The 14,359-nt window shown below is 42.0% G+C and overlaps 1 protein-coding gene across 1 annotated transcript; it reads right to left on the bottom strand.

Moving 5' to 3' along the window:
• Window positions 1–12,169: 12,169 nt before the first annotated feature.
• Window positions 12,170–13,675, bottom strand: msx1a (muscle segment homeobox 1a). The gene is made up of 2 exons (XM_043673978.2): window positions 13,108–13,675; window positions 12,170–12,822 (listed from the first exon to the last, which is right to left on the bottom strand). The coding sequence occupies exons 1-2, from the start codon at window positions 13,535–13,537 to the stop codon at window positions 12,398–12,400; spliced, it is 855 nt and encodes a 284-aa protein (XP_043529913.2). The 5' UTR covers window positions 13,538–13,675; the 3' UTR covers window positions 12,170–12,397.
• Between the last annotated feature and the right edge of the window lie 684 nt (window positions 13,676–14,359).

The following is a 14,359-nucleotide window of genomic DNA, read 5'->3' as shown; positions in this document are numbered from 1 at the left end:
GGCCTCTATCCGTACTGTTAAAAACTCAATGATAACGAAACGCTGAGACACAGAAGGTGGGGGCAGGGGAGAAACAACAGAGTCCTGGGAGCAGTGAGAGATTGAGAGACCACAAGAGGAAGGAATGGTCCCACTTTGCCCATTCAAATCCGCTAAAGAAAGATTTGCATTTTTGTAGCGCCTTTCACGAGAATCGCGAACAGCTTTACAGCTAATTAAGTCTTTAAAAATATTTAATGGCGCTGTTAGAATGTAGATAATCATGTATAAGTATTTATTTGACAAAATGATTGAAGGCAGTGGTATTAGTAACCGATGATTTAGTAGCTGGGATAGACTCATAAGTTAAGCCTCGATCATTAGGCGCGAAATATTATTAGGTTTATTTAATAGAAACATTATAGGTATCTCTTTAACATACAACTAATTCGAGTGTCCAGAGCATCCCTAATCTTTAATTAACACCGTCGTTCTGGAAAGAATTGTACAAACGCTTATAAATGGGGACTCTGTTAAAACAACTAGGGCATTGCCCCAGAAACCTTTAGGAACGCTCCCTGTCATTAAAAAGACTCTGTCGCAAACCGTTGACTTCGTCATTTGCTCAGCCAAAGATTTGTATTGACAATTGCCGAATGAATTGGTCATGTTAAACCAACAAGAAATTGTTTTAGTCTCCTTCAAATGTGTTTTGCTAAACCGCGTGTCCATTAGTCTCATCGAGATAAAGTCGGGCTTTGAGTTTTAACTAAAAGGTTCCAGCTACACTTAAATCAATGATTTCATTATAAAGTTTACCCTCCGTATGCTCTTTCAGTCGGGCACATGATTTGTGACACTAAATTATGTAAACTTCCTTTCACACAGAAATAAGATGCGGCCAAACTGAAATTAAGGCTCTGCTCTGAGGTTTCATCGATCTGAACTGTAAATTGTTTCAGACTTTCTCACCACAAATGCTGTCTGACATGATGCATGTCCAACTTTTTCTGTTCTTTTGACTTTAGTCAACATCAGTGTATCTAATGTTTGACATGGTACTGGGATGGAAAGGCTACTTGCAAGACCATTTCAGAATTGACCCAGAATACCCAATTCTAGGATTGGATTCTTAATTACACACACAATTAGCAGAGAGGTATACTACACATAAGGAGATCATGTGCCCAATGTATCAGAAATAGGGTACAGTCCACCTGGCGTATCCTGTGCAGGCCTAGTTTTCTGAGCTGGAGATGCCGGTATTGGACTGGAGTGTACAAAGTTAAAAATCACACACCAGGTTATAATCCAATGAAGGAGCAGCACTCACAAAGCTAGTGCTTCCAATTAAACCTGTTGGACTATGAGCTGGTGTTGTGTGATTTTTAACTTAGTTTTCTGAGGATCTCCGAGTGATTATAGGGAGAATAGTCATGAATGAAGCAGGATTCAGGGAGAAAAGGAGCAAGAATTTGAGTGGGCTTTTTGGGAATAACTTTGAAGATAATGGAGAATATCAGCAAAAATGATGTTAAAAAAATGGAACGTTGAAAATAGATGAGACAGGTGGAATCGTTTAACCCAAACAGCTAACATGGCACAGTGGATGAGCACAGATCCAAAGAAAGGGAATTCATGGAATGCTTACAGGATGGCTTTTTGGAACAGCTTGTCATGGAGCCCACAAGGGAGCAGGCTATTCTGGACCTAGTGCTATGTAATGAACCAGACTTTATAAAAAATCTTAAAGTAAGGGAACACTTGGGAAGCAGCGATCATAATATGGTAGAGTTCAGTCTGCAGTTTGAAAGAGAGAAGGCAAAATCGGATGTAATGGTGTTACAGTTAAATAAAGGTAATTATGAGGGCATGAGAGAGGAACTGATGAAAATAGACTGGAAGCAGAGCCTAGCAGGGAAGACAGTAGAGCAAAAATGGCAGGAGTTTGTGGGTATAATTGAGGACACAGTACAGAGGTTCATCCCCAAGAAGAGAAAGATTATCCGGGGAGGGATTAGACAGCCATGGCTGACAAAGGAAGTCAGGAAATCTATCAAAGAAAAAGAGAGAGCCTATAAAGTGGCCAAGAGCACTGGGAAATCAGAAGATTGGGAAGGCTACAAAAACAAACAGAGGATAACAAAGAGAGAAATAAGGAAGGAGAGGATCAAATATGAAGGTAGGCTAGCCAGTAATATTAGAAATGATAGTAAAAGTTTCTTTCAATACATAAGAAACAAATGACAGGCAAGCGTAGAAATTGGGCCACTTCAAACTGATGCTGGAAGCCTAGTGATGGGAGATAAGGAAATAGCAGGAGAACTCAATAAGTACTTTGCGTAGGTCTTCACAGTGGAAGACATGAGTAATATCCCAACAATTAAAGGGAGTCAGAGGGCTGAGTTGAGTATGGTTGCCATTACAAAGGAGAAAGTGCTAGAAAAGCTAAAAGGTCTTAAAATTGATAAATCTCCTGGCCCTGATGGGTTACATCCTAGAGTTCTGAGGGAATAGCGGAAGCATTGGTTGAGATCTTTCAGAAGTCACTGGAGTCAGGGAAAGTCCCGGATGATTGGAAGATCGCTGTTGTAACCCCCTTGTTCATGAAAGGATCAAGGCAAAAGATGGAAACTTATAGGCCAATTAGCCTAACCTCGGTTGTTGGTAAAATTCTAGAATCCATCATTAAGGATGAGGTTTCTAAATTCTTGGAAGAGCAGGGTCAGATTAGAACAAGTCAACATGGATTTAGTAAGGGGAGGTCGTGCCTGACAATCCTGTTGGAGTTCTTTGAAGAGGTAACAAGTAGATTAGACCGGGGAAACCCAGTGGATGTGGTCTACTTAGACTTCCAAAAGGCCTTTGATAAGGTGCCACACGGGAGGCTGCTGAGCAAGGTGAGGGCCCATGGTGTTCGAGGTGAGCTACTGGTATGGATTAAGGATTGGCTGTCTGACAGAAGGCGGAGAGTTGGGATAAAAGGTTCTTTTTCGGAATGGCAGCCGGTGACAAGCGGTGTCCCACAGGGTTCAGTGTTGGGGCCGCAGCTGTTCACATTATATATTAATGATCTGGATGAAGGGACTGGGGGCATTCTAGTGAAGTTTGCCGATGATACAAAGTTAGGTGGACAGGCAGGTAGTACTGAGGAAGTGGGGAGGTTGCAGAAGGATCTAGACAGTTTGGAGGAGTGGTCCAGGAAATGGCTGATGGAATTCAATGTGAGCAAATGTGAGGTCTTGCACTTTGGAAAAAAGAATAGAAGCATGGACTACTTTCTAAACGGTGAGAAAATTCATAAAGCCAAAGTACAGAGGGATCTGGGAGCGCTAGTTGAGGATTCTCTAAAGGTAAACATGCAGGTTGAGTCCGTGATTAAGAAAGCGAATGCAATGTTGTCAATTATCTCAAGAGGGTTGGAATATAAAAGCACCGTTGTGCTACTGAGACTTTATAAAGCTCTGGTTAGGCCCCATTTGGAGTGCTGTGTCCAGTTTTGGTCCCCACACCTCAGGAAGGACATACTGGCACTGGAGCATGTCCAGCGGAGATTCACATGGATGATCCCTGGAATGGTAAGTCTAACATATGAGGAACGGCTGAGGATCCTGGGACTGTATTCATTGGAGTTTAGAAGATTAAGGGGAGATCTAGTAGAAACTTACAAAATAATACATGGCTTGGAGAGGGTGGTCGCTAGGAAATTGTTTCCGTTAGGCGAGGAGACTAGGACCTATGGACACAGCCTTAGAATTAGAGGGGGTAAATTCAGAACAGAAATGCGGAGACATTTCTTCAGCCAGAGAGTGGTGGGCCTGTGGAATTCATTGCCACAGAGTGCAGTGGAGGCTGGGATGCTAAATGTCTTCAAGGCAGAAATTGATAAATTCTTGATGTCACAAGGAATTAAGGGCTACGGGGAGAATGCAGGTAAGTGGAGTTGAAATGCCCATCAGCCATGATTGAATGGAGGAGTGGACTCGATGGGCCGACTGGCCTTACTTCCGCTCCTATGTCTTATAGTCTTATCGATAGTTCAGTCGGTAGAACATCAGACTTTTATTTAGGGCCCACTTGTGGTGCAGGTAGTGTCCCTTCCCTGGACTGGGAGGCCCGCTTTCAAGTCCCATCTGCTTCAGAAGTGTGTAATAATATCTCTGAACTGGTTCATTTCAAAAATAAGTGACGTTTTTTAAAAAAAATCTGGGGAATCAAACGCTTAGCTGGAAGCCTGTGAAGCGTAAAGATTGAGATCACCATTCACTATTTTTGGTTGTGGGTAGATTGATGGATGCAGAGAGAAAGGGAGGATTATCTATGAAAAGAGATGAAATCGAATAAATAATTCTTCAAGTCTGACAGACGTCAGAAGTCTGAACATTTCATGGCTCTATTATTCACCAGATGCTTGTTTTTTTTTAACGGGAAACAATGACGAGAGGGGTGAAGATGATAAAGGAGTGAACTATTCTGAGAATCAACAGAGTATAATTACAACATTTAAAAGGCATCTAGATGGGCATATGAAAAGTAAGGGCTTAGAGGGATATGGGCTAAGTGCTGGCAAGTGGGTCTAGATTAGGTTAGGATATCTGGTCGAATTTGACGGAAGAGTCTGTGTCCACGCTGTACTTCTCTATGATTCTATTTGAAAGCCTTGGCACTGCAGGACCCTAACTCTCCAGGTCACTTTGATAAGACTGGGATACCGGACTGTGCCGTCCGGAGCCTATCAGTTATTTTGTTTAGATTTTGTGAACTGTTGATATTAATCAAGAGGCAATCATGGCAATTATTTTGGATAATTGCCCCAGTTAAAGCTGGAATGTTTATATATGAGAGTGAAAATCGTACGCCAGATTTTAGTCCAACAGGTTGATTTGGAAGCACTAGCTTTCGGAGCGCTGCTATATAATTAATGGTCATCTGGTGGACGAAGGAGCAGCGCTCCGAAAGCTAGTGCTTCCAAATAAGCCTGTTGGACTAAAGCCTGGTGTGTGATTTTCAACTTCATCCACCCTAGTCTAACACAGCACCTCCAAATCATGTTTATGTGAGAGGGCGACTGTTTTAATTGGGGCGGGGTGTTCAAAGTAAAATCAATTCCTTTCTTATCCCGATAAACTCAGGGCGTGGCCTACAGCCACGTGTGGGATTAACAAAACAGATCAACTGTGAACTCTAAAACGTGGCTTCACTTGACAGATGATTCCAATCTGCCCAGTCTGTGACAGACAAGCAGTATCCAGGCCCCTCCTCGACCAGGCTAGGGGGAAGCCAAGATGAAACAGGGACAGAGATGCTCAGCTGAAGTTTGCACCTCCGGTTTCCTATTAGAAAAATGCGGGATGGTTTGATATTGTACGAAATTGGAGCCTTTCCCACTTATTTTCAACTGTTCATCAATCAGGAAGGAAGCCAGGCATGTCCTGGTTCTGAAGAAGTCTCATTGGACCCGAAACGTTAACTCTACTTTCTCTCCACAGGTGCTGCCAGACGTGGAGTTTCTCCAGCAATTTCTGTTTTTGTTTCAAATTTCCAGCTTCAGCGGTTTTATTTATATTTATGTCCATTACATTCCCCTGACCTATACCAGTGTAAACGGTCCAACTCCAGTCCGAGCTGAGGTTCGCATTCACTCACTACCAATGTCAGATCATTGTGCACGTAGTACTGCAATTTAGAAAAGCCATCAATCTCAAAATATGACATTTGAAAAACTGTATAATTGATAATTGTATAAACGCCCGATGATGGATCCAAGATATTTATAATGAACATTAGCAGTCAAAGATCTCTGGATAATACTGCATGAAGTTCTTTCCATTCCTGCCTGGGAGATGTATTCATAACATTTAATATGTTCGTACATTAACAAACACACACATATATCATTCATACTAAATTTCTGTCTGCTCAATATTAATAATGGAATAAATGTGTGTATTTATGAATTGGTACATAAAACACTGCAAATCCTGTAATTATATATAATGTGCATTAATTATGTAGAATGCACATTATTATATATTTAACATAAATTAGAGTATACATACATATGCATATTTCCTGGGAGGTCTGGTAACACAATGTCCTACCTTTGGGCCAGAAATTCTAGATTTGAATCCCACTCCAAAACTTGTTAGGCGGGGATATTGCGCTCACACCATAGCCACATGAATTGATTGCCAGTTTGTAAATCCTTCCAATAGGCCTTGTCCAGGCAGTACCAGCGGGGAAGATCCTTGGAATGGTTCTCAGCCCCAGATAAATCGGTCGCTCTGAAGAATGATTACTGGACCCGAAACGTTAACTCTGATTTCTCTCCACAGATGCTGCCAGACCTGCTGAGATTTTCCAGCAATTTCTGTTTTTATCCCAAAAAAACAGGGAAGGCTAGAAGCAGAAAGGACAAAATCCAAAATGATAGCTAGCATCCAGATAGTCAATCAGAAGTGAGATCGCCTCATGTAACATAAGAAAAGCCGATATAAAAAAAGTTTAGTTTATATGTAGTCTGTGCATTATTCTTAAATATGTAATGTGCGTTATACATGTTTTTGTGCATGTTATATATTTGAGGAAATCTGGGTTTTATACATAGATATAAAATCTGTACTTAATAACATTAGTTAAATTAAGTTCTAGGTATTGAAGGCATCAAGAGAAAGCAGCGATCTGGCATTGAGATAGAGTACCTGCCATGACCATTTTAAATAGCGGCGCAAGTTCAAACGGCAGAATGGCTTGCTCCCAGTTTCTATATTTGTTACAGCAGGTTATAATAGAATGTTTAATTCATACACACAGTCATACAAATATTTATACATATTACCTTTCACTACAAGAGCATTAAAACATTTTTATGTGAAAATGTCCGTTTAACTTTTGAGGCCATCACGTCACAATAACATGCCAGTCAAACCCAAGACTTACTGTCTGCTGTGGTAAAGCAGTACTGAGAGCTGGGCCAGATATTAATGAATCAAGCAAAGCTTCTGAACTGCGACAAAATTTAATAGATAGTGGGATACATGTGCAATATTCTACCTACGCGGACTGGAAATATATAAATTTATGTATATTTAAATGCACAGAGCTTTAAAAGAACATTAACAGTCTTTGCGTTGATCATTGGCAACGACGATTTTCCTGACTAACTGTAGGGGGTGCAAGAATTCTCCAAACACTGAACGATAGAACCATAAAAAGGCGACACATGATTGAATGATTAGCGTTAGTACATCGATACATTTATCTATGATTAAAAATAAATAAATCTGAAGGATACTTTTATCAGTTTGAAACAGCGTACCTCCTCGCTCCCAAATTTTACAATAACTGTCTACGATGTCATGTCGAAGATGATTTCCTTTGAGTTTTCGATTCTTGTATTTTTGTGACATCTAAACCTTTCAAAATTATTCTTAATCAGGGAAAGAATCGTTTTTATACAATTTAAAGAGGATCTGGTTATCACACGTTGAGATATTTGGAGAAGACATATAGAAAAAGAAATATTGTCTAGTTATAATTGAAGGAAAAAATCCACAACAATCATAAAACCATAAGTTAGAGAGACTATGGATTATTGCTAGTGGAAATTGCGTGAATCTCTATATTAAACTGATGGCACCGGAATCCTTCAAAACACAATTATTGCTTCCCACTGTCCAATTTGGAACGAACAGCTCCCCAAAATTCTTTCCATCCCTCGAATAACGTACATTTTTTCCTCTCAAAATGAACCTAGAGACGATTTGACAGAAGATCCCTTTACGATTCATTTTGTTGTTCACTGGAACTTTTTCTTTTCGCTCTCTCTGGATAGCCTTTGCCCACGTTTACAGTGGTACAATAAATGACACATAAAATAAACTTCGTTATGGTTAATTTGACATGGACCAAGCAATTTACAAGGCAACATGACACGTTACATAAATCTGCTGGAAACTTGAGCAGAGTTTGGTACAGTTCTACATTACAACAAGCTACACAGACCTTAATAACAATCCACAAGTATAGTTGGCAAATACAGTATATATCACAGGCTTAAAAAATAATAAAAAGACCCCTCCTTTCATGAATGGCATGCCTTTCGAATCTCGGTTTAATTCACATACAAACTCAAATTACCACCTTATACTTTTATTACAACAGCCGCATTCCGTTTTATTTCACGCAGAAAACTTATAAATGTTTGGAAAAGGCAGTGTTGCTGAATGACACGGCGCATTTTAGACCGAAGTTAAGTTAATTAGCATATGTATTCGTTTTATTTAATGAATATTTGACGTTTCGTGATTTTACATAAATTAATCAATTTGACCTCATGCCTATTTAAATTATTATTTTCACAGCCACCTTTTATTACTTCCTCCAACCCCTGCAAGCCTCCTATTAATATTTTAAAATTTCCCTCTCCCCCGTTAAGCTCTGGTCAATACATCCAAACACGATTGATATTTTAAATACTAACGCTCCGCAAGTACACTTATTATCTCTGTTGCCTCCCTTCACGTCCTGTTGGTACTTGGACACTTGTCATTATAATAATTGCGTTGCCAATTTCTGGATTTCTAATTGCAATTTCAGTTTAAAGAGTTCTCGGTACTTAGTATAACTGTTCGAAATGTAGATTTTTGACAAGATTCGCTAAAAAGGAGACTCCCACATTCAGGCGTTGAGTATGGTGACAAAAAGGTTATTCCAAAAATGGAAGTGCAGTCTAAAAAGTTACTAAAATTTGTACGCGTTCACTTAATACCTTTAAACTAATCTAAGGATAGCTCAATAAAGAGGCATTCACTGCATTTATGTCCCACTCGGGGTCAGCTACACACTTTCCGTGCCTGTTCAATTCCTGTGTCAGCAAATTGATTCTACTTCAAGTATTTCTATATTTATGTATTGAGGTATCATCTCCCAGATTTTGAAATAATTAGCAGCCATATGAAGCAATTTCAAAACCATATCTATGGTTAGTCAGTGAACGTGTGGATTTATTTTTCCTGTTTAATTAAAACGTGTAGATCTCGAAAACATGAATAAAGTGGACTTTAGTTGCTTAATAAGTTGTATACTACAACATTACGTGGTAAAAACAATGACTGCAAATGCTGGAAACCAGATTCTGGATAAGTGGTGCTGGAAGAGCACAGCAGTTCAGGCAGCATCCGAGGAGCAACATTACATTTTAAAAATTCTCCGGGATTTACTGTCCAGAGCAGTGAGTTGTGAGCAAGCCCTGCAAACGGGCACTGTCACAAATTTTGCATTGCTGCTTGAGGTTTCTCACTGCAGAGGCTGTCAACTGCTCCAGAAAGATACCGTTTCATTCCTATTCCCTACCGCTCGACTTTGTAAGTCGAATCTATTTGCTTAGAGATAACTCCCATGCATGAGTCTTCTGCAAAAAAAATTCGCTTTAGTGGCTGATGCATTGCTTGTGAGAATGAAAGTGATGCGGGAATGTGACGTGTGCGGAATGTTTGAGAAAAGCAACACAGAAAACAATAAAGGCCGGTTACTGTGACTGGAATGTGCTCTGGAGTTGAAAGGAATACAGACAATTGCTTCTCCATCGATCAAAACATAAGAGCTCGATCTTACCTCCACCTGGCCTTTGTGTTTTGATTAAGTGTGTCTGCCCTTTGAAATCACGGGCTACAAAAGCTCTTGGCCTCGTTCAGACAACAACGTTTTAACCCTTTAATCACTGAACTGTTCGAAAGGCCGCCACAGGGCTCGAGATAACGTTAAATTGGCCTTAAAAATAAAATAGAACGAAGTTTGACTTGCAACAGCGTAACACAGTTGGTAAAACAAATCGGCTATTGACAACTGGGGGAGAATAAAATTCTCCTGCTTCTGTTAAAGAGAACTATTGATCAATAATAGGAAGGAAGCGAACCGGAGAGTGAGACAGTGGCAACTTGCGGGCTTCAGCGGCGAAAACAGCATTTCGTGAACTAACTTGGCTGGTGCATATCAACATTGTCATTTTAAAAATGATGATGCAATGTCTGTTGGCCAGGTGAAGGGCGCCACCACTCTTTTGGCCCAGACAAACACTTGCAAATACACGTCGCGATCTTTTAACATGTGTAAAATAAAAGTTTACTTTCGTTTGCTGTTCAACCTCAGGCAAGGGGTGGGGGGGGGGGGGGGGGGAGGGGAAGAGAGAGAAAATAGAAAAGCGATCCATCCCATGAAAAGGACCGGCAAATCTCTGGTCTTTTGTGTCAACTTTTCCTTTCAGTTGGAGCGTTCATCCGTGTGATTCCGAATTTATTGTCATTACTTTCTTATTAATTGTTGGCATATGGGGGTGTAATTGAGCAAAGAGACTAGCCTTCGGGGCAAAGAAGATGGGGTGGGGGGAAGCAACGGTGAAAGAGAGAGGAGTCCAGTAATAATATTGTCAGTCTTTCATCTGAGTTTCTTAATGGATGGGGGAACCGCGGACGTGGCTTTAGATACAATATTGACATCAAACGTTAAGGTCAGGACAGACTGCCGGGCTGCTGCGGAGCTACACAGGGGGCTCGGATATTTGTCTGTCATCTCGGACGCCATTGAAGTTTTATTTTTAGAAAAATCGGCGGGGACAACGGACATGGGGTCCAATGCCTCGGCTACCCGTGAAAAATCGGTTCCTAAACAATGAGCTTAAGGTCACGCTCTGGGCTTATCTCTCTCTCTCTCTCTCTTTGCCCCTTGAAGTTAAAAGGAAGCCTCCCAGTTTGCATTGTACTAACTAGTAATCCCAACAGAGACCTGCAACTGCCTTTTGCCAGGAATTCTGATGGCTAATGAAATATAAGAGAAAGCTGAGCTTCCCATTTCAGTATGAAATAAGCCTGGTCTTACAGTAGTTTTTTTTGGGAGGGGACTCTATCCAGAAATAATTCTGCCGTTACAGGATTTTGTTAAATCCCATTATTCGCGGTAGGAGATGATCAGAGAAAAATAAAGGAAGCATTACTGAGCCTGGAGTGAAAGAGGAGAAAAATGTCAGTTTTTGTTTTGCAATGTTAAAAGATTCCGCTTTGCCCCTAGCTACAGTCAAACTGGAGCCGTACCGCGTCTGCAGATGACCGAGGAGGGTTTTTTTGGGGGGTTGCTCATTACAGCAATTATTTGTCAATGATTTCCCTCAGTTACAGAGTAAAGAAAGGCAAAGTTTAAAGATCTAAACCAGCAAAGCCCGTCCCAAGGATCAAAAGTAATAAAACTCCTGGCTGCTCGGCTTTTTGATGTCCTCGAGGCGGTGGGAGTGAGGCAGTGAGGCGGGACCAGCGGATTCTTCGCTTCATCGAAAAGCATAAGGGGAAAAAATAAAGTTGGTTGGACTACGGTGAACACTGTATTTGCTTTTAAATGTTGACCGAGTAACATTACCTTCAAATACAACAGGACGATGAAAGATTACAGGCATGCGGCATGGGACGGGGGTGGAGGTTTTAGATGAGTTTACTGTCTTAATTTTATTCCTTTCTGGTTATAAAGGAAAGTTCAGTTTTCACTAATAACCCAAAAAGGCCTGTATTTGGTCAAAGAAATTCTTTGGACATTTTAATGTATTGGAGCCAGTGGCACCTTAAAACCAGCGAATGATTTCCAGTAAGCGGCCAGAAATGTTTATATGAACTTTATATAAAACGGTGGTCAGCAGCGGGGCAAACACATAATCCTAGAAAGAATTCCTTCAAGGCAATCGATATAAGCTGTAAGACTCTTAACAGTTGCTCCTAAATCGATAACGACAGTGTGTATACACGATATAAAACAACTACAAGAACAAATCTTCGCTGCACCATAGAACACTGGTACATGTTATATGTTCCATTATGACCTGACCGTGCTTCTAAAAACCTGCTATTTTAAAACCGAGCTTCCATTCATTTTAAGGTCTCCGGTTTTGACAAATTGGGTGGACTGAAGATAAAAAAAACACAGCTGGGGGTTGGGTTAAATTCATCCGGAAGACAACCCAGTAAACAGCCAGAACAGTTCTGTTAGATGTAAACTAAGAGGAAAGCAATTCGGCGTTACTTAAAATAAAGAGAAAGAAAGCAAAACCAATTAGTCGCCGTGCGAACAAATCAGTTTGTGAATTGTCACATTGATTTCAGTGTAAATTTCTCATCGATTTCAAATAAAAACACTTACCAGTTTAAGAAACTACTTGAAACAATTACATTTATTTAACAAATATAAGCATAATATAAATGATAAAACTTCAAATATACAGTATATTACATCGTACACAAACCCCCTTCCAAGGGGGGGGGGGGGAATCTTTGTAAAACAGAGGGTTGGGGGAATGATGGAGAAAAATGTTCAATAGAATTTCTAGGGAGTTTTTTTCTGTTTAAAACAATACTTTCTTTCGGTTCCCTCTCGCTTCCTTTCAAGCTAAATGATACATACTGTATCCGACATGAGCAGCGTACAGTCCAACGGGAGATACAGGTAGGGTGGGCCTGTGGAAGTGATGAGATGCTCCATAAAGCGAGCTGGCGGGTACTGGCGTGCCGATCGGGAAACTAATGCCAAAAGCAGGCGGCAGCATTGGCTTCGCTGCCATTTTCAGTTTCTCCAACTCGGCTTCTTGCAGTCGCTTGGCCTTCGCCCTCCGGTTCTGGAACCAGATTTTCACTTGAGTCTCTGTCAGGTTGAGGGAGCTGGAAAACTCGGCTCTCTCGGCGATGGACAGGTACTGTTTCTGGCGGAACTTGCGCTCCAGGGCCAGTAACTGCGAGGTGGTGAAAGGCGTCCGGGGCTTGCGGTTCGTTTTGTGTTTTCGGAGGGTGCAGGTCGAAGGGCTCATCCGTCCTGAAAATAAACACGGACATCAACTTAACGACGTTTCAAACTCTCACCTCCATCAGCCCATCCCACCCCCAAACAAAAACCAATTTACAAATTTAAAAGTGTTGAGATTTGAAAAGTGAGATATGAAGGTGATTAAGTCGTAGTTACCTCCTGAAGTTGGGTTTGAAGTGAATTGAGAGCCAGACCATTAGACTCTAACAAACATTGCAACAATACTGTTTGGGACGCTACTGCTTCTAAAGATCTAAGGTGCAAAATAAGCAAGGATCGCAGAGTCTCACTTACTAGGGGGCGGGGAGAACCGGGAATCCTGCATCCACGGCGTCCGTTCCTGTCTCTCGCTGCTCTCCGATTTGACCAGGGTGTCCTCGGATATTTTTAAGAGTCCTTCCACAGTGTAGGAGCTGCCGGCTGCCAGCGTGTCTGGGACGGCCAGGCGCGGGCTGACGCTCTGCGAGGGCCCCTCAGCGGCTGCTGCTGCTGCTACTGCCGTACACTCACGGCTCGGCTTCCTGTCCGACATGAGCGCCTCCACGCTGAAAGGCAGCAGGACTGGTGGGGCTTTGGGCCGCTCCAGCTCCTCGTCTCCCGCCGGCTTCCCATTGCTCAAGGAGCGGGGAGGCTCCTCGCTCTTCACGCCGCCAGCCGTCACTTGCAAAGCGTTCATGGCAGAACAAGGGGCCATATAGAGTCGATCCCTTTCCAACTGCAGCATCAACTGGAAACGCAAAGCTCTCTTTTTCTCTCTTGTGTGTGTTGTGTGTGTGTGTGCGTTTGTATATGTGGGTGTGTGTGTTTGTATATGTGAGTGCTTGTTTCCCCAGTCCTGACCGTATTCCGCCCCCCACCCCCCCTTCCACTCTTCAAAACATCCTCAAACCTCCTTGACCTACTCAGGCTCCAGGCGTTAAGAAGCCAAATTTTGGCTGGGCGCTGTCCAATCAGCACCGGCAGGGGTGGGTCTCAGAGCTACGATTGGCTGGCTCCTTGGGCCCGCCATCAATAACCTTTCGAAATAAATTAGCAGTTAATCTGATTGGCCACTTGCTGGGAAGAGTTTATTGATAGCTCCGGGCTCTAATCTCATATAAACACAACGGCCCGTCAAGCAATTTAAGGGTAATTATCTGGTTGGGGGAGGCATAGTGACAGTGGGTTCAATTTCCCTTTTAACTGGAGTCATGCAACGCTTTTATTTAGGGGGGGGGGGAAGAGAAAAGTTTACATGGAAATTAGCGAAGAAATCTATCGGAATTCATTCCCCCCCTTTTCAAAATTCTGTATCAACTGGGACTCCAAACCCCCCACCACCCCAGCCCAAGACCCCTCGTTTCTTTTCAGTGGCTTCTACACTGCTAATTGAGAGTCTCGATTAGTCGCTGTCTTTAATAGGCAGACAAGTTATGTTGTTTTTAGGCGCCAGCGGCGGCGTGATCAAAGGCACCAGCTTCAGGGAGAGTATTCACAAGTTTCTCAGCATCAAGCGAACAGCCCGCCCTAGCCCGAGGACATCAGTTCCAAAATGATGGCCCATTGG

The sequence above is a fragment of the Chiloscyllium plagiosum genome, unplaced genomic scaffold (genome assembly GCF_037043375.1).
Source record: "Chiloscyllium plagiosum isolate Xiang-an unplaced genomic scaffold, Cpla_swu_hap1 HiC_scaffold_36, whole genome shotgun sequence".
NCBI classification, from domain to species: domain Eukaryota; kingdom Metazoa; phylum Chordata; class Chondrichthyes; order Orectolobiformes; family Hemiscylliidae; genus Chiloscyllium; species Chiloscyllium plagiosum.
Note: the sequence above shows the minus strand (reverse complement) of the source record. Positions and strands in the feature narration are given on the sequence as shown.